Genomic DNA, 24,238 nt, shown 5'->3' on the forward strand with positions numbered 1-24,238 from the left:
GAATTAAGGTCTGATATATATCTATCACAGCACGTGCTGACGATTCTGTTGGGAGAAACCTTCTCATAAAGGTCTGATGGTCAATCTGACGAGTGCAAAAATGAATAAATAGAGCAAGAAGCGACGTGTCTACACACCTCGAGGAGTAAAACGATCTGATATTAGGAATTGAAAGTACTGTACAGCTACGCACTTAAGTTCGTCACACCATCACAGGGCGAGCGAACCGAACCTATTTCGTGTGACAGTCACACGCATTTTGAGGTCATCGAACTTAAGTTGTGACATGCGGTAAAAACACGAAAACATGCAGTAAAAACACGAAAAAAGTCCTAGTGCTGCCAAAAGTCCTTATATTGAGTATTTGCAATGTGTCTCTGCGCTCGTACAAAGAAAGAAATACGTCTGCCTAATGAGACTCCCAGCCCAGTCGGTCATCTCACCCAACGAACCTATGCGCAACATGTCACACGTCACACACCCCTTCGAACTTTCGAACCTAATGTTCATTCGGTCACACCCATATCAGGTCGAACTTAGGTGCGTAACTCTACAGTAGTTTATTGAGCCTCGCTTCTGTCAAGCTGAACCAGGATTCCAACACTTATATTACGTAAGCATCAGGATAGTATGCTTTCGGAGCTCAACCAGTTTTTGGCAGTGTTTATGTACTCGTTGAGGTCGTGTCATGCGAGCCTATTTGCAAAGACCGGGAAGATCTTCGCGTTGGCTACAACGGCGGTGTGTGGGCGAGAACTCATGATAAAGTCGTTGGACGCTGATGCATCTGTGAAATATTCACAGGCTTAGACGGTCCACCAACCTTGTGGTGGTTTTTTATCATACCAAAGGAATTCAAGTTGTGAGTGGTGCTTGTAAGTTTAAATGTATTTCTAGTCCAGTATAGGGCTAAACCGGATGGCTGCTGCTACCTGCGACCAGGTTGGATGCGTGAATGTGACTTCCACTTGGAGGTTTAGTTGAATGGGGTGACAGGGTGATGCTTACGGGGGCATGCCCGGAACACCAAATAGATAGGGCAAAGCTGCAACACAGCTCGATACACCAGGTTAGTGGGGAAAGTTGCCCCATCTTGCTGTTAAAGGTCTCTTATTGAGTGCAAAATGGAGTGGATCAGAGTGAATACACACTGAGAGCTGAAACTGCACTAGCGCATCGAAGACCTGCTAGTGTGAGGGAAATGATATGTTGAGTGCTCATCGATCCCGGGAATTTAACAGCGAGCCGCAAGGCTACGGTGAGGTTGACTGGGTTGACTCACTGAGGCTCTGTTTGAGAACTGCATGGGGCTGGGGTATTGCAGCCTCGGTATGGCAAAGCAAGGCGTGATGGAAATCATGATGATCTACCTTTACCGATATTAGCAATATAAAGTTGTTGTCCGATCGAATTGAATTTTGTTCTACTACGATGATGGTCAATGTTTGATTCATAGAAGACTCAAGACTTGAACGTACGAGTACATGCTAAAGCTTCAAGAGAGGTTAAAGGCAAGTATGCTTCGATCGAGTAAACAACAGGACACAAAGGACATGCACCGTGGACAGTGACCTATAGAGTCAACAAGCGTCCATAACATACTTTCCCAAACACAATTGTAATTCATTCAAATTCGACCCTCAATTGACATTTTCTTTCAATCCTTGATCTTCTGCGCACTGGGATGTATTTCCCTGTGATGGACAAAAACTATTGGAGTTTGTCGGGACTCGTCTAAATCTCGTTCAGAATAACGCAAGGACGATATGAGTTCATTGCCTTCCTAGTGACTGAATTGCAAGTGTGTTTGTGTTTACAACGATAATCCGCCAGGTCAACTTATACCTTCGTCCAAAGTCCCTTGCTAGCGAGTCCAGGAGAAAGCATCCAGAAATACGCGAGGTATGACGGAAAATGCTCATCCCATGTACTGGCGTCTTACTATGTCCACGCAAAAGCAGCAGAGAAGTCGCTTGCGATACTTAGGTCCTCTCCGGAGCAAGCGACAGCATCTTTGGCGTCTGGTACGTGATTCCATTCAAACACATCTCACTTTCTTCATCGTTCACCCACAGACAGCGCACAGTCAGATGATATTCTCCGTCCAGTCTTCATGGGGTGTGCGACCAAAAACGCGAAAGTAGTTGCCATCTCGTTGGGGTCGCTGCAGCGCTTGATAGCCCTCAAGGCTGTACCGCAGTCTGTTGTCCCACTCATGGTAAGCACGATGAACGATGCCATGAGCCAAGGCGTGGACATTCAACTTCGAATCCTGCAAACCTTAGTCTCTTTGATCACTAATTTTTCTTCGATACACGAAGAGCTCCTGGGAGAGGTACATTCTGTCTATACTTCCTGGTACCTGTCTGATGACCTGTCAAAGGCATTGCTTCTCTGTTTTAAGCTGCAGGATTCTAGGATCGCGGTAGTCTTTTCAACAGCAGCAGCCACCCTGCGCCAACTGGTCATGTTTATCCTTGAAAAAATGGTCAACGAGGATCGTCAAGAGAACGACGACACTCTGGAGCTGTCTGAGGCGGCCCTTCCGAACGGTAGCACCAAAGCGCTAGAGCCTTGTGCCAAGGATGCATTCTCTGTCTTCAAAGATCTCTGTCTCCTCGCAAATTCAGAGAGACCCAATTTCTTGAAGCTCGATTACTTACATAAGACCTTCGCCTTGGAGTTAATTGAGAGCGTACTGACGAACTACCACGAGCTGTTCAGGAAGGCAACTTTGTCAGTCCCATTTAGCTAATTCATACTAATGCTCGTCGTAGCACGCGGAGCTTTTGATGTTGCTGCAGCACCATCTCTGTCCACTCATTCTGAAATCTCTCTCCGACAGACATGCCTTTCCGTTGATACTGAGATGCACACGAGTTGTGTTCTTGATCTTGAAGCAGTTCTCATTCGAGCTAGAGACGGAAGCTGAAGTATTCCTGATGCCTCTCATAAGAATGATCTCAGAAGATTCTGACTCGTCGAATCCGGACCATTCTGGCTCACGACCAATATGGACAAGGGTCCTTGCGATGGAGATAATGAGAGGGTATGTCGTAAGCTTGACGTCCCAAAGTTTGCACTCAAGTTTCTTTTCAGGGTATGCAGCGATGCTGAGCTTGTCCGAAACATACGGGATCACTACGATGCACAGCAGCCAGGCTCCAAGGTCTTCAGCTCTATGATAGTCGCATTGAAACGCCTTGTGACCGAGAAGCCTGCTCTACTTGGAGTAAGCGCGCAGATGATGGGGGTCGGAATTTCTCATACGGGTGATGGTGCTGCACCATCGGGATCCAATTATGGTTTGGATGTCGGTGGGGTTGCTGGAATGGTCGCCACGGCTGCAAGTGCTACCGTGTCAGGAGTAGTCGGGATAATTGGGTCTGGTATTGGTCTAAGCGTGCAGAACTCAGCCATGAAGCTCCAATGGTACAGTTCCTATTTCATATCTCGCGGATTACCCTGAATCATCTTTCCTGACCAGCATCGATCAATTAGACAAAGCCGACTCGCCACCAATCCCCGAAGCATACATTTACCTTCTCGCTGTGCAGTGTATTGTCTCCCTATGCGAAGGCTTCGCGTCGTTCACTGGACCACTGTACACGTCCATCATGGTTCAACGCTCTCGAGCGGCTGGAGAGCCTGTCATTCGCGCACCCGCTGCTCTTGACCTCTCCACACTCCCGCAGGACGATCATGCAACCGAGCACTTCATCGTCGTGCGTTCTATGGTTGAGAACGGCTGGCCTGCGCTTCTCGCTGCCCTCTCCTCCATTATCTCAACAAATCTGTCAGACGAGCTCTTCATAGACGTTCTTAGCAGCTATCAAGCTCTGACGAACGTTGCTGGGATGCTCGCCCTGAGTACTCCTCGCGACGCATTGTTCAACTCACTTTCCAAATTTGCAATACCTTTGCGAGTAGCGTCCAGCTTGGAATCCTACGTTGAACCTCCGACACCACGAACGTCAATTTCCTTCATGGATAAATTGGGGTTGACAGCACCTATCCAGGCTCCGGGACTATCCGAGCGAAATCTAGCATGTCTCAAAGCGTTGGTATCCAGTGCCCTTTTCCTTGCCGGCAGCCTGGGAGAGAGCTGGTATGGCATTCTGGAAGCTTTACAGAACGCGGACTACGTCTTGAACGTCAAAGCGTCGCAAGCATCTACCAACCGGCGGATGAGCACACCCGTGACACCCAGTCGATCGGTGTCAGCGATGAGCTCTGCTGAACAGGGGAAAGTGGCTCATCACCCCCTCCTCATGGATATCGATTCAGAGAGCGTGCTTGCTGCCGTGCAGCGCCTCTTCGATGCGTCCAAAAACCTGGAGGATTCAGCTTTTCAGGACTTTGTCACCGCGCTCTGCAAACTTAGCTCAGAGATGGTCGGGATACAATCTGATGGGAGCACGCTGACTGAGTCAGACGATTCCTTGAGTCCTGTACCCATTTCTCCCCATAGAAGGCGGGTCAGCGGAATTCATCTGCCGCGCACGCTGGTAAGTCAGGGTTAATCCTTGTGCGTCACAATCTAACATCTTCTCAGCGCCAGGGTGATTTTGGTGTCGAGCGACTGGGTTCTGTAGCGATGCTAAACCTCCATCGCCTCATCTATCGTGCACCCGAAGTCGCATGGAACACTACTACAAATCATCTTCTGTGGATCATGGGTCTCTCCTCGGCACCGCAGTTGATACGAGTGCAGGCGGCGCGCGTCCTCCATGAAGTTCTTACCGTGGTCCCGCGTAACTTGTCATCCACTGGAGACCTGCAGGCCAAAGTTCAGCGTCGCGTTCTCGACGTTCTATCTAAACAAATAGTACTCGCATCGGGTGGGGCAGCATCTTTGAGATGCTAGGGAGCATCTGTAAACCTGCAGCTCTCTCCAGATCTCAGTCGGTTGATTCCATCAGCATGCTATCGCTTCAAGAGATGCCTCATCAAAAGCCACTGCCTCTGGGGTATGTTAGCGACCGCGGCTACACAGCACTGGTGAAGATCGCCTTCCAGTCCCTCAAACTTGTCTGTGACTCCGTGTCTGTTTTTTCCCCTGAAGACTTGCGGCTTTGCATCAAAACCCTTGGACGGTTCGGTCGACAAGCCGACACGAACATTGCGCTCACTGCCGCAGAAAGCCTTCTCTGGAGCGTGTCGGATTCGATCCAGGCAAAGCGGAAGGATACAGAGATGGAACCGGAATATAGCGCTCTGTGGATGTGTCTGCTGCTAGAAGTTCTAGGTCTTTGTGCTGACGCCAGGCACGACGTTCGTGTAGGCGCCATCCAGACCCTTTTCCGTGCAATGCAACTTTACGGCGCCACGCTTATGCTGGATACGTGGAATGACTACATATGGAAGATCACATTCCCGCTACTCGATACAATATCTATTGAAACCCGGCGCAGTGCCTTTGAGCCCGGAGCTCTGCTGGATTCTGGTCGGGCGGCGCAGTCTCCCGAGCATGCATGGGACGAATCGGAGAGTCTCGCATTGCAGTCGATTGGATCTATTATCAGTGATTTCCTAGTCGCCAAGATAATGCATCTGGAATCCTTCTCAAAAGCATGGTCCGTGTTTGTTACCCACGTTCACGATACCGTATCCTTGGACCGTCGAAACTTGAGTCCACCCGCACTACTTTGTTTGGGGAAAGTCGTGAAAGCGCTTTCTGGCGCAGATGTCTCCCTGCAAGCCAAAGTGTAGGAAGCTTGGGAATGCGTATGGATGGCGTGCAGTGACATAGGAAGCATGGTTCTCTAGGGTGAGAGATCCCAGCTCTCTCCGAGTACGAATACAACACAGCACCACCGTGCATTTACTCAGGAGAGTTTGGTTGCTCTTGTCGACGTCATACGGAGCACACGTTCCATTAGTCTGGCCTAGACGAAGAAGGAATGGCCGCTTCAGCGCCTCAATCGTCTGATGGACATCCTCAAGGGCATGTCTCCCTATTTCTGCTGTTGTCCCCTTTTCTGAGCCACGAACAGGTGTTCTGACCTATCCTGACTCGACGGACTGCCGCCCGGATGTTGATGGTTTGTCACCCGTTCAGGTAGGTGAATGTTCAGCATCCACTGAACACCATTGCCTCATTAAAATGACAGGTAGTGGTCTTGGACGCCATCGCGGATATTAACTTAACGGGATCTGGTAACCCATCTCTCACCTTACGAGATCTCTCGGAATTCAGCACACTTCCGTTTCTGGCTGCTTTTCATGTGCCCATCTTGTCTCCCGCCTCTCCGGCAACGCCTATTGCGGCATCGTCTCAAAAACAAGCCACGTACATTGCGTTGTCCAAGAAGGTCACACCGCTTATCGTTGAGTTATACATGCGCTTCAAGGACGAGCTCGAGATCTATGAAGATGGGACTTTGGAAGCTATCTTCTCGGTATGTGTCATTGATGACGTCCTTGATTTTCGAATGCTCATTTGGTTCCGTGTTCAGGCTTATTCAATACCGATAAAGCTAAAGTACGAGTGTCCTGCTCCATCAAAGTTTGGCAAAGATCCTCCTCTGTGGAAGACTGCTACAACAAGTTTCCTCCGTATAGTCACTGACTCGGTCAGAAGGATGGCAACATTCGGCGATCGTACGTAGTTAACGATCTGGTTGACTTCATAAAATACAGGTATATCCGATACACGAATTGAAGGCATATGGCGACAAATCATTGAGGTCTTTCGGGGTGGCATTTTGGCTGATTGGTGCGCATTTTATCCTTCTCTCCTTCTCATTCCGTCGTCCTCTTACACCCCATGACTAACTTGTTTGCAGCACTGCGATAGAGAGTTTCTCACTCGAAGATCAGGAAGCGGAGGAAAACTTCGATCTGTCTTTCATCAGCTCACTGGAGATTCAGCTCATTGGAGATTGATCTCGTGCCACATTTGGGAGACACAAGAGCCCCTGATCACCTCATCGCACAGTTCGCCAAGATCTTGCACAAGGGCAGCCAGTTGTACGAGTCAAGTATGGATCCCTTACACCCTGATTCGCCCTCAACAGATACTGCGAATGTGTCAGACGACTCTCGGGACTCGCACGACTTTGAAAAGGTGGACCTTGACGTCGGAACAACTGCCTCTGGGGTCCTGGTTTCGAGGGAGCGATTTTTGTTTTGGTGTTTTGATCTTTTGTTCTTGATATGCTCTAACGTTACAAGCGGTAAACCAATCCCTCTGCGCGCATTTCCAGCGCTAACTGTTTTCATAGATCAAGAGTCTTCAAGGAAACGAGTTGCTGCCCTTTGTCTACCGACCTTACTTGATCGATGCAAAACTACTATGGTGAGCTACGTTGCTGACGAGGCTCTTCGCGGAAATATGCCTTTCCCGAGGTAAATTGTGATCATGTCGCATTATTTTCTGTCGCTGAACCAACTTTGATAGGGCTCGTGAAGACGAACTGTTGTATGTACTCCGCAAGGTCCTGGATTTATGGCTTTGGTCAGGAACCCTGTGGGCCGCACTGTCAGAGTCGCCATCGAAGTTTAGTGATTCTCAACCCGGTACCTGTTCCTTTGCTCTATAATCTGATTTGCGCTGAACGTCTGCACTCATTGCGGATGTGGTGAAACGGTCGCCAGTCGCTCATATCTTCTATTTTTATTCGGTGTTGTGTGAAATCGCTTCTATCCCTCGGAAGATGCCATCGACATGGGTGATTATGAATTCCTCGCTTTCCGAGACCAACCAGGAGAGAAGAGGCAATGTTCTACGGCATCATATCGGTGCTCTGGAAGAAGGTGGGGATGCAATGGAGATAGATGCGAGAACACTTGCGAGGAAGGCGTTGCAGATTCTCGGGAAGGAGATGGGCACGATTTAGCAATGGATGGTTTGGTCTACTTTGCAAGAGTTATTTTATTTTGATGCCTAATATCTATGAGCTTGCCACGATCGATTTGAATGGGTAGCGCAGGTTATCTATCGCAACATTCAAACTGGCTTAACCGCGATCACTTCTCGGGACGTGCGCTAAGAGGGGTGGGTGAGATTCTTCGTTCCCAGTGTTTCTACCCAATTTCACGACGCAAAGTGGAAGGACGACCAAAGTAAGATTTGCAGCAGCAACTTAGTCATAATTGAGACCCTTGTGTACCTGCTGCTGGTTAACTTGATTGCGTTGCACTGTTGCACTGGCGGCCTGGTTGCTGTTCGTACGTCGCATAGCTGCAACCGCTTCCGCATCAGTTTGAGGGACAACGACAAAGCCATGTCTCTGCAGTGTATCTTAATGGAACGAAATTAGAGGGACGACGGGTCACTCACATCTTCAGCTCGAGCAAGAGGTACATCGACGGTGCGCATGGAATGTCCTCCGGAAAACAACTTGAAGTTGAAATTCCAGTGTGGAAACTGTCGTTCGATTGGTTTGGATGCATTTGCAGGTCGTGTGCCGAAATGTATGGAACTGAGAAAATGACGTACATATGAGAAAAAGTGGGGTTGCTCACGATTGATGGGCGCACAACTCTCGCTTGGGTTGGACATCCCTAGTAAAAAGTGAGATGTAGTATGAAAGAGAAGCAGAGAAGACTTGCCTTGAGCTTTACATTCCCATCATGTGCGCCCTAGATAGCCAAAACCGTTAGGAAGGTGAATTGGACAACAAAGTGTATATGTACCAGAGCGTTTTTGAGCGCCGCCACCAGGTTCCATACATGAATTTGTTTGTCTACTCCAGCGCTGGTAATGTATTTTCCATCGCAGGACATGGCAACAGCGACGACTCTGTCATCATGCAATTGCAAGAGTGGGTCTCCGACTGCCTGGTTGGTTTTGAGATCACAAATGCGAATGGAGCAGTCAATTGATCCGCTAACAATATAGCTTTCGTTGGGGGCAAGACAGAACGATTGGACAGGGTGGGTATAGCCCCGAAAAATGACCAGTTCCTGTCCATCAATCGCCCGCCATTTTCGGATGGTATGATCACCCGGCCCGGAGAAGATATGCGCGCCATCCTTGGACTAACACAATGACGACACCCAGTTTTCATGTCCCTTGATCTGGACCAGCAGCTTGCCGTCCTTTGACAATATGGAGGTCGGACCGTCCACGCCGCCGCTCATGAATTCGTCGCCTTGTGGAGAGAATTTGACGGCCATGACCCATCCGTGGCTGGTCTCTATGGGCGGTGCTATTTGTCGACCAGTATCCGGGTTCCAGCGTCGTATCGTGCCGTCTTCAGATCCACTTGTTATCTCCAGGGAATTGCAAGACTAATCAAGGCACCTCACTGATGAATCAAACTATCATCAGACGTACTCATTATATTGCATGTGCTGCCCAAGTAGGCAAGGCTCCATATGCATTCGGAGTGACCCTCGATGACGCACTCCGGCATGAAGCTTCCTGCCGGACGTTCTGGCTTGGGTTTCTTCCATGACGTGGTCCCAGTGTTGTATGTGCCATTCCCATCCAGGAACAGCAAGATCAGCGGGATCATCTATGTCCAATGGTGAGTCCGTCGCTCCTTGTCGCAATTCCATCCCTCACCTAACCGCACTCCTGGCAAAGGTCTGTTCCGGGAGACCATCGTGAGCGTGTCATGATGACATTGTATTGCACTATCCGACAATGGCATAAACTGTTGCCACATAGGAGGAAGCGCTGCATTCCCGCCTGATTCTAATTGAGTGAGCTGTTGGGTATCACAAGGTAGCTGCTCACCTTCCCAAAGTGCGTCCTGGCGGTGCTGTGCGCCATATGGTGGTGGATCTTTCGCGCTTGTCCGATTCATCGATGAGTGCAATGGCGCTTCTGCTCGTCTCATTGACATGTTTGGCTCGGCTTCTTCGTGTGGCATGACAAGGATGTCACGTTGTACGGACAGATTGGACAGTGAAACATTGCACAAAGTCAGCAATCAAGGGGAGGGAGAGATACGGGTTCAAGGTAATGAAGAGACCTGCTATTTGGGTCAGTTTTGCATGCTGCACTTGCAGGCGCTTTGCTGACACCGCATGTCAATAGCTGTGTTACCATCAGATCAGTACTTACCTTGATCCGGTTCAAATTTCGAAGCAGTTCAATGTACATTGGTCTGTTATATACGTCTCGTCCGACAGCGTGTCGAATGATATGATGTTTGTTTGAGTGAGTACATACACATCAAATCTGGATGCTGCATAGTACGTAGCAGCACTCTCAAGCAAATCACTACCAGTAGATGGCTGACGTGAACGTATACTTACAGAAGTTTCTTGATGTTGGCTGCGCAATATTGTTGTAATCAACACTGGTACCACCTGCAGGGCGTTGATCGTGTCCAAACCAAAGTTTTTTCGTCTCAGTAAGCAGAGAGTTTTGAACGTTCGACATAAGTCAAAGCCGAAGTCATGTTCAGAACTTCAGATGAACTTCACTGGCTTTCCGAACCCGTGTCAGGCGGCTAATGCGATTGATAGCGGGAGTGAATGCATTTACAAGGTGAATAAAGCAGCGCTTAGCAGGAAGTCTCAAAGTACTATCTGTGCTGCGGGAGATTAAAGTTGGTTGGCGGGAGGGTCACGGTCGTCGGTAACGGTAAATTCTCAGTTGTTCAAAGTGGACATTCCCGCCGAGATCTGGACCATATATTTGTTCATCCACTGGCAAAAGAAGTTGATTACTTCAAAACGGAACCTCAAAAAAACGACCACCGAGGTAAGTACTAGGTACTGGAGGGTAATTAAGTCCCTCCGATATTTTCGCCTTTCCAGCGGAGATAATGCACTTAAGGAGCTTCATAAATCGGGGGCAGAACAATAAATGAGCGCACCCGGTGACTCGTGAGTTTCTAAACGTTTCAGTTGATAGATCACAGCATGTCAAGTTTAAACTCAGATCATACTTTGGTCTTCAGTATTTACACGGCCACCTTGATGGGTTCACAGCTCATTCATCATAAGAGCTAAAAAGGCGCATCATGCGTGTGTGCTGAAACACATTCTTGACCTCTATATGGAATATTCGACTGACGATATCGCAGCAGCGAGGAGCTCGCAGTTCGCTACGGTGTGTCTCCTTGTTGATTGAAGGCGAACCATGACTGACAAGTCATTTACCATCAGTACATGTTCAGTGCGTGCTGTCTTAAACCCATATTCTTTGTCCTGACAACAGTTCAGTGTCAATAGCTACAATATGGGTAGGAGCGTTCTGATCTATCCACGTCCGCTGTCAAACTCCCTTATCCAGACCTATGATTATGCATGTTCATTTCATGAGGTAATACACTCGCTCCATGATATACTTCAGTTTTCATACTCACAATATGCTGTGCAAAGTGGACATTTTTGCTTCGATCGCACTGGAGCAAGATGAAAGGCTTGTATATTTTTACGCGATACCTGCCCTTTATCATTCTCGCCGTGGATCTACGCAGTGCGTTCCACTGCAGCACACATCGCCCCGATGATCAATTAACACTCGTTTTTCAGTGAGCCTCACCCCGAGTGAGAATTCAAGTGTATGTACTGCAGCGGAGAGTTCATAAGAACAAACGACTTACTGCACGATTTCGCCAGACATGCGAGATGTTGCAAAATGTTAATTCAGGTCCGTGCGTGGTACATTCATGTCTGAACATCCTTGCTGAATGCTACTACTTTCCTCTGACAGGCCTTGGCATTGTAATAGCAACGTTCTCCGAATGTATATCTCGTTCACCCGTATGATGTGTACTATCTCTGATGTGATTCATCCAGGTTTTTTATCCTCAGAACATATGTGCTCTGGGACAAGAATAGAATCTTGCTCACAGCCATGCTGTCGAACTTATTGGTGAGCTCCTAATCTACTCACTATACCCGAGCTGGTGGCAGATGCATCGGCCAGTCTTTTCTCATAGCATCCTTCATCATTGTCTTTGCCATCAACACCCCTGCAGAATGTACTTGTTTTTACCTTCCCTCCGGCATTCTACGACCACTGAAACATTTGGTTCACTTTCACAGATGCGACTAGCCCGATCCCGGGCATCGCAGGGTGCTACCTGAGTTCGACCATTTTCTTGTATTTTATACCATCTCTTCTTCTTTCCATTTTCCAACTGGGTGGGTAACCAGGAGCATATACAAACACGCGCTGACACCGTTCTTCCCAGGATTCTTGATACTCACGCTCATACGCGCCATACAGGACTGGCCGACAAACACGAGCCGTCTGTACGTTGTCCTGGTAAACCACAACATAGCCTATTATGCATGTGGTTTTCGTGAGTTAACACTCGTACACACCGTTTTTCCGTACTCATCCATGATCATCGTCTTTCGTGAAGCGATCTCCGTAGCAAACATCGATCTTCCAGGTGCGTGAATATATCAAATACCCTTTTTGACCGAGCATTGATGCTCTGCGCCCCAGTATTCTTACCACAACGTGTCGTATGAGTATGTGCATCCACATCCTGCCACGCGTTCCTACTAACAATACTCGACATGTACACCCACTAGTTTTCAGGTCTTGATTCTTGCAAGCCTCGCCACGCGCATGCATCTCCATCTCTGGCAGGTGAATCAACATCCACGCGATGGCGCCCTAGTTTCAATGTCCGATATCTCATTTGATCCCATGGCATGATGTCGTATCCTGTGTCTTATTCGGTGCCGTTCATGGAGCGGATATGGTGGTGGAGGGACTCGCAGATGGGATATCCACGGGAATAGTGGACTAGCACTAGTTGGAGATGGCCACTTCTGTGGATGCGTTAGCGTCGGCGCATACGCCATGCTGCTGTCTCCTGGGAGTTAGGTATGAAGCCGAGTTTGACTTCTGCTACTTCGAGTTCTCGACTTTCTTGGTCTTGCCATCGATATCAGAGGTTGAGTGGGGTTTGGCGTTAACAAGGCTAAGAACTATACCCGTCCAACGCTGCGCACGAGTGTCTTTGTTATGATAGGACGACATCTAGAACCACCTACACTACCAACAAATTTATCTCACTTGACTAGATAAATTATTCACACCTTGTGGCCTGTCTGGTTGTAGGATAGGGAGTCAGGGCATCCTGCCTTGATGTGATACTTTTTGACCCGCTCTATCGCTCATGCCACTCTACAACTGCAAGCACCCCTAAGTTTCACGTGCTTTTAGACATACAACCTAATGCACATCAGTGAACCGGTGAACAAATGAGAATGGTGGAAAACGCACGATGGGCTAAAATAGACGGTGGTGTGTGAATTCACAGATTTGAGGTATGCGAGAGGAGTCACAGCCTTTGTGGCGCTGGCGTATGCCATGTGGCTGTGTCTTGCGAGTTAGATGCCAATCCAATTTTGACCTCTACTAGGGTAAGCCTGTACAATGATGTTTGTTGCCGTCAGGCTGTGCGTTTGGCTCTAACATACTCAAATCGTGGATCCTGAACCCGCTGCCTCTCACAGTGGAAACTACGGGTGTTAAATAGGCCAAGGCCATCCAAATACTCCTCCCACGCCAAGGCAGACATCCTATAAAGTAAACACGTAACGAACTAGATCAAGCCTCGCTCCACGAACAACACGGAATAAGGGATAGGATAAGATATTACGCCGTGGAAGTTGCAAACGACAGATCGGACATTGGAACATGCGTAAAGTCTCCAGAGCCGTGTGTTTGTCGGTTCACCTGCCAGAGATAGAGGTACATGCGCGTGGCGAGGATTGCAAGGATCATGAACTGGAAACCGTATGTGGTGGACATTTCAGGTATCATTAGTTGGAACACATAGCGTTTGTAGAGGTACATACCCATCCAAAATGGTCTGGTAGGCATCCTGAGGAGTGGAACATCAACGGCTCAATCATAAAAGGCATTTAGGAAATAGGCACACATGAAAGAGCAGCGACGTGAATATGTTCGCTGCCGAAAACACTCTAGACAAGAGAATGATCATAGATGAGTACGTGAAAACGGCGGATATAAGTGTTGACTCACAAAGACCGCATGCATAGTAGGATAGATTATGGTTCACCAGGATAGTGTAGAGATGGTTTAGGTTTGTCCGCCAGTTCTGTATGGCACGTATGAACGTGAGGATCATGAGTCCCGGGGAGAACACTATCAACGTGTGTCTGTAGATATATATGCCGGTGACCCACCCAGTTCGAATACAAAAAGGAAAAGAAATGCTGGTAATTGGTCGAACTTCAGCAGTACCCTGTAATTCCTGGGATCCTGCTAGTCGCATCTGTAAAGGTGAACAGAATGTTTCAGTGGTGGTGGAACGTTAGAGGGAAGGCGAGAGCGCGCGCGTGCTGCAAGGACGGTAGTAACGAAGGCAATGCTGAAGGCTGCTACGAGAAAACACTGACTGATTCATCTACCAATAACTTGGGTATAATGTTGGGAACTCACAAAAAAGGTGGACAGCATGGCTGCGAGCAAGAATCCATTGTTGTCCCAGTGCACATATGTTCTAAGGATGAAAAACCCTGGATGGATCGGATCAGGAATATACACATCTCAGGGAGGGATGAAAATACACTCGGAGCAAATGACTAGCTAATAGCATGGCTAACCCTGTAAAATAAAGTAGGTTGCCCTCAATAAGACTGCATAGATGGATGTACCATGCACGTACCTGAGCTAATACTGTCCAACGTCCGACATTTCGGGCGAAGTCATGCAGTAAGTCGTTCGTTCTTATTGACTTTCCACCCCATCACATACACCTGGGTTTTCATCCGGGGTAAAGCTCACTGAAAAACGAGTGTTAATTGATAATCAGCGCGATGTGTGCTGGAGCGGAACGCACGATACAGATCCGTGGCGAGAAGGATAAAGGGGAGGTATCGTGTAACGATATACATGCCTTTCATCCTGCCCCAGTGCGATTGAAGTAAATATGTCCACTTTGTACAGCATGTCAAAATGGAGGTGCATCATGAAACGAGCGTATTACCTCTTCATGAATTGAACACACATAATCATAGGTCTGGATAACCGAGCTTGACAGCAGACGTGAATAGATCAGACTAGCAAGCTTAGTACCCATAATGTAGTATATACTAATGATGGTGCACGACTTGCAATGTCAATTATGATTCGTCCTCGATATCGACAAAGGAGACAAACTGCAAGCTCCTTGCTGCTGCAGCCTGCAATATCATCAGCCGAATACTCCATGTACTAGTAGAATTCAAAAAATGTTTTTCACGCATAGCATCACGCGCCTTCTTGGCTTTTATGATTTTGAATGAGCCTTGTTGTATTTGCATTCGGCGACCTTAGTCATTACCTAATAACGCGAAAAGGCCGCTCGCGGCAGAGCCCGCTACGGTTACATTATTTTCAGTGCAATGCTCATTTGTTCCTAGGATGACCTTATCTTGGCATGCATGCTCTACAAGCTTTTCCACAGTGAAGAGGCACTTGAAGTGAAGTCGAAGGTCCTCGTTGGTTTACATGCAGAGCATCAAGAGGGATCGATAATGGCTTTACAGATGCTCAAAGTAGAGAAAAAAATGTATCAGTTCACGCACTCTTGCTTTGGGCCAGCCAAGATATTCTCGAGATAATCGTCTAAAAAGATAAAGCCGTGCGTTTGGACCTGGTCCTCGAATAATTGCCGACAAGGTGATTCGAGGTGATTCTGGGAGGATGAGGCTGGCTTACATTTGCAAGAATGAGAAGGGGTGCATTAACACGCGGAGTCCAGGAGGCAGCGGGCGATTAGAGTTTGAAGGCGTAGTCGGCCGGGTGGATGTACCGACAGGGCTTTGGAGCACTGATTTCACATGGGAGGACGATTCGAGTGGATTTCGGTTTGTATATGCGCCTGAAGTCGCGGGTCCGCGGTTGACTGACCCTAGCTATTGGATTGCAAACTCATGAGGCAAAACATGGATGAGAAAATGAGAGATAGATGATTCCGGGGTTGGATGAGGCTGTTGCAGCTCTCAAAGGACACGCATGGGCAGTGATTTCTCTTTAAATCCAGGTTATAAAAGGCAGTAGTAGGGTCAATGATAGCGCTTACTTTATTGTGTCTGAATTATGTTTCTGAGATCTTCGAGGATCTTGATGAGTTGAGCAACACCTCTTGCTGAGGAAAGTAGAGCTGACCGAACGTCGCTTTTATCAATCCCCATTCCAAAAGCGATGGTTGCACAAACCTAAGCGATATCTTAGAAGAGACGATTGATGAACGCGGAGAAAATACACCACATCAACACCGCCATCACCATTTCCACCTGCTTCCCATTCGCTCAACTTCCTATCCAACATATGAGAGCTTTACAGTCATAATCACATCAGGGACCTCGCCTTAGAACTCGCTTCAGACGCACCTAATCCCGCGATGATATGGCCTGGCACTGATGCCCTTTGCCCTTAGAAAGGCCGATAGTTCGTCACATGCCAGGCGGGCACGACAGTAGATGATCCCGGAGCTTGGTCGGGCCCGACGACGGTGTAGGATCATTACAAAATCGTATACGGCTGGTATACGAGACAGGGAGTCGAGCGCCGCAGTGTATTTGATGTCATAGAATAAGTTAGCGCGATTAAAGGGGTGCGAAGCGGTAAACAATCTTCATTCAGACATCTTGGGGCTGCGTATAATGTCTGTTTGAACACTGGAGCCATAGCAATATAAGTATGGAATAAATAAAATCCTGATCAAGCAGAGAATAATGCCTGCAGTCTGACAGGCATACCTCGGGGTTGCTGTTGCTGTGAGGGCCATAATGGGCACTCCATGAAATCGTTCCCGAAAAGAGCCCAACTTGCGATATTCCTCACGGAAGTCGTGGCCCCACTCCTGTGGAGACCATTGTTGTTAGTAAGTTCTGAAAGCAAGAAGGGTTATGATACCTACAGAGATGCAGTGGGCCTGCGAAAGAAACAAAGAATGAGCGAGCAGTTTTCACGTTATCCATAGATAGCGCTTACCTCGTCCACAGCCAGTCTGTTGAGTTCGCCCTTCGCATAAACAATTTCAAGAAGGCGCATCATTTCACGCGTGCACAGCTTTTCAGGTGTGGCCGATCGAAAGTGTGATCAGCTCGCTGCATATGCATTCTCGTGCTGAGCAAGCTCACTATATAGAAGACGAGTTTGTGGGCTCCCTGATTCGAGGTCTTCAATAATCTACAGGACATAACTCAGCAAACTCAAATTATACAAAAGCAACTGCAATACCTGGTCTTGTTCACCCTTCGGTGTGTGCGACGTCCAAGAGACGGCAGGGAGTCCTTTGCGACGCAAACTTGATACTTCTGCACAATCCAGTCCAGCCTCGAATGAAAAAAACGAACAGGCATGCAATGTACGGTTTTTCATCAGGGCTGAGGTAATAGGTCAGCTTATTAAACCAACCTTAATTGGTAGGTTTGACAGACCCAGTGGTGGTGAAACTATGATGGAGATGCCGAACTATGATGAAGTCAGCTCCTGTCAAATAATGGTTTCGAAAGCATGATATATCTGCGACTGCTGGAATCTGAAAGCACAGGCTCTGTAGACCGAAAGATGTAATGGACAATATGTTGTTATTCGAGTTCATTTGCAAATACCTTGCCCATCCCCGTCGGCGCTAATACAAAGACATCCAATCCTGTATAACAAATAATTGATTTGTTTGACACAATTATGCCATGATGACTCACCAGAAGTAGCAGCCTCGACAACTTCTTTGTGCTTCCCCTTGTACTCCGTGTGACCGAAAGCTGATCAATAGTCGTTTCAGTGGCACCGGACAATGAGATTGACTGGAAACCTACTTTCCGTCAGGATTCAAACATATGCCTAACGAACCTAGCACAGTTTGCCGCCCTCTCATCTTCATTTTCTGCCGCGAGATTTTGAAGGGTGCCTGGGGCCTGGGATACAAGAGAATCTTCCTCGGTGCCTAGATTGAAATAAGTAGACTCCATTAATTCCTGCCTCAGTTCATACCGAAGATATAATTACAACTCATCGTTGGGATATGTTCATGGCAAGCACGGACACGTTCAAGTTGGAGTCACGGTGCGGGGCAACGCGGTCACGTGCGCGACAATCAGCTTGTCCTTATTTGTGCGAGGCCAATCAATCAATTGTCAACCGTTTCTTTACTAGCCTCAGGTCAACTACTAGCGAAACTCATAAGAGGGAACGATTCAAAGGAGCCTAACTCTGCGTTGCACTCGGCATTCACATCTGCCAAGAGACGTGCCCATCTTCCCCCGTGCAATGTGTGGACCTCTTGGCGTTCTTGTTTGTTCAAGATAGTGTTCGACCAAATCATCCAAGACACCACGACGATATCCACGATCACCGGTTAGTGAGCTCTCACGGTTTAAAGGGTGCACAGTTACGACTTAACCACGCGCCTTCGGTACATTTTTCATAATAGTTTTACATCACCTTTTTGTCTCAAATTTAAACGCTCACAGGGGAGACACCCGGCTTCTGTTAGCCAGCTTCCTTGATCGATCCTTCGGCGACACTCGATATTTGCAATAACACTACAGTGAATGTCAGGGTCTAGACAGGCATGCATAATGCATGCTTACAATACGATTCCGAAGGGGAATCTAGCTATTTCGATGCTCGCCACGTTTTGATGTCGAAGTCCTCATGCGTTCTTTCATCGGACACTCCCGCAGTGCAGCCCTTATAGCGGTACGCGGTGCAACACGTTGGTTCTGGCCAAAAGCGCTCGCCACGGAGCCAATTACTTGAACACCCAGTAGCCGTTATCCATCTTCAATAGATTTACGATCGCACGCGAGGTAAGCTTGTGCCAATCTTTTTTTGCAAAACTAATTGGGTCACTCAGAGAAGATGTCTGATAGACACGACTCCACAGACGCGACAGAGGATAAATATTCACAGCAGGTTCGTAATCTGTTCCATCGGTCAATCCGGTATGCGACTGATGATGGTGCTAGGTTCTTGCAACATCCACAGATCCAGACGACATTACAAGCGCAGCCTCGCTCATTCCCACCATTACATAGCCACCGAACTCAGACATCGCGTCTTACTGTCAGTGACTTCGAGACGCATTTTTAGCCTGTTTCGACACCGAGGGGCGACCCCGGCCCTGAACAGAAGATGGAGCGGTCGCCTGTGGGCGAGCTTTGAACCATTTGTGTCTGAGCGTTCTGCCAATTGGAGATGATTCCAATATCCGAACTGCTTTCCAGCAGTTGAGGATTTGGCATCAGTGGTGCAGCGTCATTCTTCCACGAAGCTTTGACCAGTGCAAGGCTTTTGCTTGCCAGCTGTCGACGTTGTCCGGCCGGGAGAGAGAAAAATGTTGGGCAGATGCACGCACTGCATTGTGCATGATGATTGCTGCTGCTGGGGACGGATTCGTCCGTCCAGATCACGACTCCATTTGGCGTGGCCAATTCACGTGGACCGGCGATCGTCGTACGACAGCTGATTTCGATTGGCTGGTCGACTACCTCGTGTCCTGCTCTTAGGATCACACGGCAATGGGAGATGCCGCTTCTAGAGGCTCTTCTGAGCTTGTCGACAGTCGCGTTTTCGACATGGACATCATGCAGTATGGCATCATGCCTGAACAACTTGCCAGAGTCCGCTGCTTCTATCCTGAACATCATCCTCGCCTGATGAAGACACCCGCGTCTACTGCTGAGAAGCACATCATCGTTCAAGGCTCTATCTCCGAAATCAGTCACCATCGATGTGTCGTCCGTGTCCATGACATCACTCTGGGACCTTCTGCAGGTGTGGTTGAGAAGCGTCGTCATGCTGAAGCTGTTCCTGATGCTCTTGATCCTGAAAGTTTTCCTGGTCAATTCGCTAGTCCCGCAGAGGACGTTTTAACGTTTCTGGACTGCCTGAAGAGCTTTCCGGAGTTCACAGAGGAGGCAGTCGGTAGGTCATTGCGTGCTTTCGAAGTCGATCTCAAGGTGAACTCTTCGGTTGGCTATACCGTGCTTCGTTAACCTGTATTCTTCTGGTATCGGGCTTCATGCCATCAGGAGCACAGAGGTAGCACGTCTGCAAGGGCCTGCATTGAATGATCTTCTCAACCGGTTTAAGGTCAATTTCGGTATCCATCAGTGTGGTGCTGTATCCACAGCTTGATGTCCGAAATTGGGAAGCATGCGGAGGGGGTGGTCCTTGGTCAGGTACGTTCCTTTATCTAAGTCAATCAGAAGTGGTCACAAATATGTTACTCCTAGGCGAAGCTTCCTGCAGCCTGCAGGCGTTCCATCAGGCCCGAATTAGCCAATCTGCGAAACTCGTCGAAGGAATCCGATGTCGGAAGTGCCTGCAGCACTGCAGCACGTGGCTGATGTCTTGATTCCGCAGTCCGGGACTCAACTCATCTTAGGAGAGACGGATGCGGCTCGACTTCGGCCCCAAATCCGTTACCATCCCAACCTGCTTCAAGCAATCCGAATGGATCCGTGCCGTCATCCAAGTACCTTCGGATCGAAGAATGACCATACCTTTGTGTTTCACCCACAAGCGCCATCCTCGGCCTGCTATTCGATTACCTTAAGCCTGCTGTCGATCTACCTGTGCTTGACATTGATGCGATGGGGCGAGTGATAGAGTTTATGAAGGCGTTTAACCTGTCAAGTTGTTCTTGACCCTGGAGCCATGCGGTCGGCTGATCTGAAAACATCACAGCAAAATATTTTGGTAGGTACCGTTCGCTCCCCTTGACACTTAGGAACCGCTGACGTCACCCTTTCAGCGCTGGCGTCGCAGTCCTTGTCCATAATGGTCGCATTCATTACGTACGTAGGAGAAATCTTCCATCGCCACCTGAGTCCAACCCAGGTACTTAATACTAATCGAATTTGATAAACTCAAGAGGGTGTGTCCGGTACCACTCCATCACCGAATCTCACTCGTGTCCTAAATGTAGGACCTCCAATGGCAAGGGCATCGGAGTGAAATTCATTCCAAACTGATTTCTATTACGGACGATCGCACAAGTGCATGTGTCAAATCTTTGCAGGTTTTACGCCTTCTGCCGCTGCGATCTCTCTCAAGCCTAGGGGCTTTGCAAGCTAAACCGAGCGCAAATAGATCGGGTCGGCCCAAGCAGGGAGAAAGTGTCAATGATTACGTGGAATTTGTCATCGAGGAGGCTGTCACGCTTCACAAAGTGCTCTCGAGGTATTTGGCTGCACCAGTAGTGGAGGTTTGTGACACCTATGCTATACGTACCAACCCAAATCACTTACATCTGTGACTTGCTGCACCTCAAAGGCCGTGGCCATGCAACCAACCGCTAGTGCGCCTCTCCATGCGCGGCGTTACTCAGGCTGCAAGAGCCGTGCGATCCTTTTGTCATCACCCTCGGGTGACGAGTGCCATCCACAACTTTATTACATGCGAACGAGGGGTCACCCGTGGTGCCGTCACTCACAGTTTCTAACGGTTAGATAATCAATGGTACCGAGACACGATGGCGAAGGTTTAATATTCAACAGTCACGGTCACGGTCAAGTCTGCCCTGCTCATACCAGGCATTTGCTTCTCGACCGTCATTACCCTTTGAACACACTAGGACACTGAGTGGCTGACTAAGCTACGGTGCTGCCCAGCTGCTCCGCTCCTAGCCCAGGGGTCCCCCACTCCACTGCATCTTCCAATGCCCTGCATGTAGATAATTAACGATGGGTTCAAAGATACTACTACTAGGAATATGTACCTCAAGCTGTCACAATAGCTTTTGTAGCCACCTGAACCTGCGTGATGAGGCTGAGTTGCTCGAAGTAGAAGCGCATTCTAGGGCGCACAAAGCGCCTGGGGTTGAGGCTAAGCCGCCTGTACATGAACTTGAGATTAGGATCTTGTAGCTCCAGGTAGTAGTCCCGGTGCCAATCAAGGACCACAGTGTAGAATGGGGGGATGTCATGATGAAAAATCCAGTCTTGTAAGGCAGGGACTGCAAGATGCTGGTAGGTATCCCCTCTGTCAGAAACCTCAATTGGAGGTTCAGCCAGGTGGTTGTAATTTCCCTCAGCATCCTCACAGAAGGCAGAGCCGGTATGATGTCCTGTGCACATAATCACAAGCCTAGCAACAATGATATGACCGGGGTGAGTCACAATTTCTATCACTCTGGCACGCCCCTCGGTCTTAGTGGAAAATGATCCAATAAACATGGATGATGTAGGAGTTTAATTACACTGCCAGACTTGCTCTGGTATATAAGTTGTTATGCTCACTACATGCGAACCTCATGACTCCCACTCCATCAACCAGAAACAGCCTGCTGCACCTATCTGCTCCATCTGCCCTTCTGACTCTCATATCCACCGTTCGCCCCTCTAGGTGATGAAGGGACCGCATGGATCCCAATTGTCAATCTTCTGGATGTTTGTCCGCAGTATAAGCCGGAGCGCGTTGGAGGAACCCATTTCGTCCATGGCTTGCGGACCGTGAATCCGTGGACCGGAACCAAAGATGCGCCCTTGTGGGTGGTGGTGCAGAAGCAACACTACTATAAGAAGGCGGCGCAGTCGGCGGACATGCTTTGGGCGAGCGGTGCATCGCCACCAGAGCGTGAGACCATCCTTGACGTTCTGGAGGAGGGGAGGCGCCCCTCACCGACTTTTGTATGGCACCTATGAGGGTGAGTATCATGAATCCCAGGAGAACACCTGTCAGCGCGTGCTTGTACATATATATGCTCGTGGTGACCTACCCAGTTCGAACACAGAAAAGAGAATAAATGGTATGAAGAGCTGGTAACTGCTCGAACTCCGGTAGCACCCTGAAACACCTGGGATCGTGCTAGTCGCATCTGTGAAAGTGGACAAAATATTTCAGTAGTCGTGGAACACCGGAGGGAATGTGAGAGTACGTACATACTCCGGGGACGGTGGTGTTGATAGTGATGCTGAAGGATGCTACGAGAAAAGATTGGCTGAGCACCCACCACTAGCTTGGGTATGGTGAGTGGATTGGAAACTCACAAAAAAGGTGGACAGCACAGCCGCGAGCACTGGCATGATTCTATTTTTGTTCCAGAGCATATATGTTCTGAGGATGAAAAAACCTAGATGAATCGGATCAGGAACATAAGTATATCTTAGGGAGGAGGGGGAGATACACTCGGAGCAAACAGCTAATAGCATGCCGAATCCTGAGAGAGAAGGTGTGCTGCCCTCAGCAAGACTGTGATAGATGGACATACCATGCACGTACCTGAGCTAATGTTGTCAAACACCCAGCGTTTCTTGCGTAGTCATATAGTAAGTCGTTAGGTCATTAACTTCACTGGATCATATACATCCGAGTTTTCATCCGGGGTAAAGCTCACTACAAAAACAAGTGTTAATTCATTATCGGGGCGATGTGTATTGTAACGAAACACTATCAAATAGACATTTCACACGGAAGTAACATCCGTGTATCTAGCCTGATTATAGGGTGACCGTGAGGCGACGCTTGCAGGGGCGCGCCCGACGCACCAAAGATGACAAGCTCGGGCTTGAGATCATACAGCTTTGCAACCAGAGTGCAATAGCCTTTCGAACATATGGGTTGTCATCTTGCAAGGCGCGTTGAAGAGGGTCGCAGAGGTAGTCTATAATCTTCTCTGCACGCAGACACCCCATAGTTCTAATTGCCAGTGCGTGTACGAGTGCACGAGCTTCTTCTGTTCGAGGTCATCTGTCAGCATATTCTTGAGAGCATCGGGGAACAAGCCGCTGACGTCTATAAGGATGCGTTAAGCATGTTGAGCAGATCAAGCGAGAAAGTGTAGCACCTTTGCCAACGGTCATAGATACTATGACATGCTTGATCGCATCTTGTCGTTTATTGTGGTACTCGCTATTGAGATCCACGCTGAGCTCATAGTTTTCGCCTTTCCGTGGTGGTCGGCCCATGCTCATTGACAAAGGATACTAGTGTTCACACCGTGGGAATATGAACTTGTGAGACTGACGAAGGTAAGCCAAGGAAAGCTCCCTAACACTGACATCCAGCTTCGTCTATCGCAGGTACATATAGGTCAAGCAAACACTCGACAAGCGGTCTGATTGAATGACCATTATGTGCGTTGAGATACTAAGAGGCTGGTAGAACGGGTATTATGAATGTATTACATAACAGATGAAACAAATATTATGATATGATCTGTGATTAAATCCTGGGAGTGGAGGGTGGGCAAAAATAAGCGAGCGAGCGAGAGTACTGATTAGAAACGAGCGAGCGGATTGTATTATGCGGTGATGGGGATGAAAAACGGGACGGAAGGCTACAAAGCTTGTCGCTCAGCTGGACGTGTGGTGCCGGTTCCTTCCGAGCACTCAGGAACCGGCA

The 24,238-nt window shown here is 48.5% G+C and overlaps 6 protein-coding genes across 6 annotated transcripts; 3 read left to right on the forward strand and 3 right to left on the reverse strand.

Annotated features, from left to right (window-relative positions):
* Nucleotides 1–1,206: 1,206 nt before the first annotated feature.
* Nucleotides 1,207–7,841, forward strand: HD556DRAFT_1433599 (uncharacterized protein; the record flags this gene model as incomplete). Its single annotated transcript, XM_041305239.1, has 22 exons — nucleotides 1,207–1,329; nucleotides 1,772–1,801; nucleotides 1,858–1,902; nucleotides 2,087–2,335; nucleotides 2,384–2,728; nucleotides 2,778–3,049; nucleotides 3,109–3,432; nucleotides 3,488–4,508; nucleotides 4,556–4,828; nucleotides 4,861–5,708; nucleotides 5,745–5,760; nucleotides 5,785–5,856; nucleotides 5,893–5,947; nucleotides 5,997–6,061; nucleotides 6,114–6,401; nucleotides 6,459–6,603; nucleotides 6,643–6,718; nucleotides 6,789–6,845; nucleotides 6,874–7,178; nucleotides 7,227–7,350; nucleotides 7,403–7,521; nucleotides 7,600–7,841. The coding sequence occupies 22 exons, from the start codon at nucleotides 1,207–1,209 to the stop codon at nucleotides 7,839–7,841; spliced, it is 5,094 nt and encodes a 1,697-aa protein (XP_041156722.1).
* Nucleotides 7,842–11,073: 3,232 nt separating this feature from the next.
* Nucleotides 11,074–12,594, forward strand: HD556DRAFT_1395731 (uncharacterized protein; the record flags this gene model as incomplete). Its single annotated transcript, XM_041303684.1, has 12 exons — nucleotides 11,074–11,084; nucleotides 11,152–11,227; nucleotides 11,287–11,383; nucleotides 11,440–11,468; nucleotides 11,527–11,557; nucleotides 11,621–11,642; nucleotides 11,707–11,782; nucleotides 11,837–11,891; nucleotides 11,956–12,054; nucleotides 12,105–12,219; nucleotides 12,309–12,363; nucleotides 12,461–12,594. The coding sequence occupies 12 exons, from the start codon at nucleotides 11,074–11,076 to the stop codon at nucleotides 12,578–12,580; spliced, it is 786 nt and encodes a 261-aa protein (XP_041156723.1). The 3' UTR covers nucleotides 12,581–12,594.
* A 669-nt stretch (nucleotides 12,595–13,263) lies between these two features.
* On the reverse strand, nucleotides 13,264–15,157 carry HD556DRAFT_1395743 (uncharacterized protein). The gene is given in 14 exon segments (XM_041303685.1): nucleotides 13,264–13,414; nucleotides 13,425–13,502; nucleotides 13,516–13,660; nucleotides 13,728–13,757; nucleotides 13,815–13,855; nucleotides 13,919–14,055; nucleotides 14,096–14,112; nucleotides 14,339–14,415; nucleotides 14,467–14,485; nucleotides 14,554–14,575; nucleotides 14,684–14,835; nucleotides 14,886–14,918; nucleotides 14,975–14,991; nucleotides 15,055–15,157. 12 exon segments carry the CDS (start codon nucleotides 15,107–15,109, stop codon nucleotides 13,529–13,531), a joined length of 732 nt encoding a protein of 243 aa, XP_041156724.1. The 5' UTR covers nucleotides 15,110–15,157; the 3' UTR covers nucleotides 13,264–13,414; nucleotides 13,425–13,502; nucleotides 13,516–13,528.
* An 820-nt stretch (nucleotides 15,158–15,977) lies between these two features.
* HD556DRAFT_1538078 (uncharacterized protein) lies at nucleotides 15,978–17,959 on the reverse strand (the record flags this gene model as incomplete). The annotated part of the gene is made up of 13 exons (XM_041309679.1): nucleotides 17,889–17,959; nucleotides 17,741–17,835; nucleotides 17,593–17,652; nucleotides 17,500–17,540; nucleotides 17,303–17,359; nucleotides 17,126–17,202; nucleotides 17,026–17,074; nucleotides 16,877–16,906; nucleotides 16,803–16,817; nucleotides 16,642–16,745; nucleotides 16,273–16,515; nucleotides 16,146–16,199; nucleotides 15,978–16,098 (listed from the first exon to the last, which is right to left on the reverse strand). Coding segments are annotated over exons 1-13 (948 nt in total). The 5' UTR covers nucleotides 17,891–17,959.
* Nucleotides 17,960–19,410: 1,451 nt separating this feature from the next.
* On the forward strand, nucleotides 19,411–20,430 carry HD556DRAFT_1492384 (uncharacterized protein; the record flags this gene model as incomplete). The annotated part of the gene is made up of 5 exons (XM_041308817.1): nucleotides 19,411–19,851; nucleotides 19,924–19,933; nucleotides 19,985–20,073; nucleotides 20,128–20,212; nucleotides 20,258–20,430. The coding sequence occupies 5 exons, from the start codon at nucleotides 19,411–19,413 to the stop codon at nucleotides 20,389–20,391; spliced, it is 759 nt and encodes a 252-aa protein (XP_041156726.1). The 3' UTR covers nucleotides 20,392–20,430.
* Nucleotides 20,431–22,270: 1,840 nt separating this feature from the next.
* Nucleotides 22,271–23,808, reverse strand: HD556DRAFT_1446710 (uncharacterized protein; the record flags this gene model as incomplete). Its single annotated transcript, XM_041307145.1, has 5 exons — nucleotides 22,271–22,533; nucleotides 22,614–22,712; nucleotides 22,777–22,849; nucleotides 23,383–23,570; nucleotides 23,628–23,808. The coding sequence occupies 5 exons, from the start codon at nucleotides 23,806–23,808 to the stop codon at nucleotides 22,271–22,273; spliced, it is 804 nt and encodes a 267-aa protein (XP_041156727.1).
* Between the last annotated feature and the right edge of the window lie 430 nt (nucleotides 23,809–24,238).

This window comes from Suillus plorans (genome assembly GCF_016647745.1).
Source record: "Suillus plorans strain S12 chromosome Unknown HD556scaffold_56, whole genome shotgun sequence".
Lineage (NCBI taxonomy): Eukaryota > Fungi > Basidiomycota > Agaricomycetes > Boletales > Suillaceae > Suillus > Suillus plorans.

Coding starts and splice junctions, on each gene's coding strand:
- HD556DRAFT_1395743 (XM_041303685.1), bottom strand. CDS start 15,109: ATGGAGTATTCGGCTGATGATATTGCAGGCTGCAGCAGCAAGGAGCTT. Junction 14,836..14,885: donor TGTGTTCAATTCATGAAGAG/GTAATACGCTCG, acceptor TGCTGTACAAAG/TGGACATATTTACTTCAATC. Junction 13,856..13,918: donor CTACTATGCATGCGGTCTTT/GTGAGTCAACAC, acceptor TCTTGTCTAGAG/TGTTTTCGGCAGCGAACATA.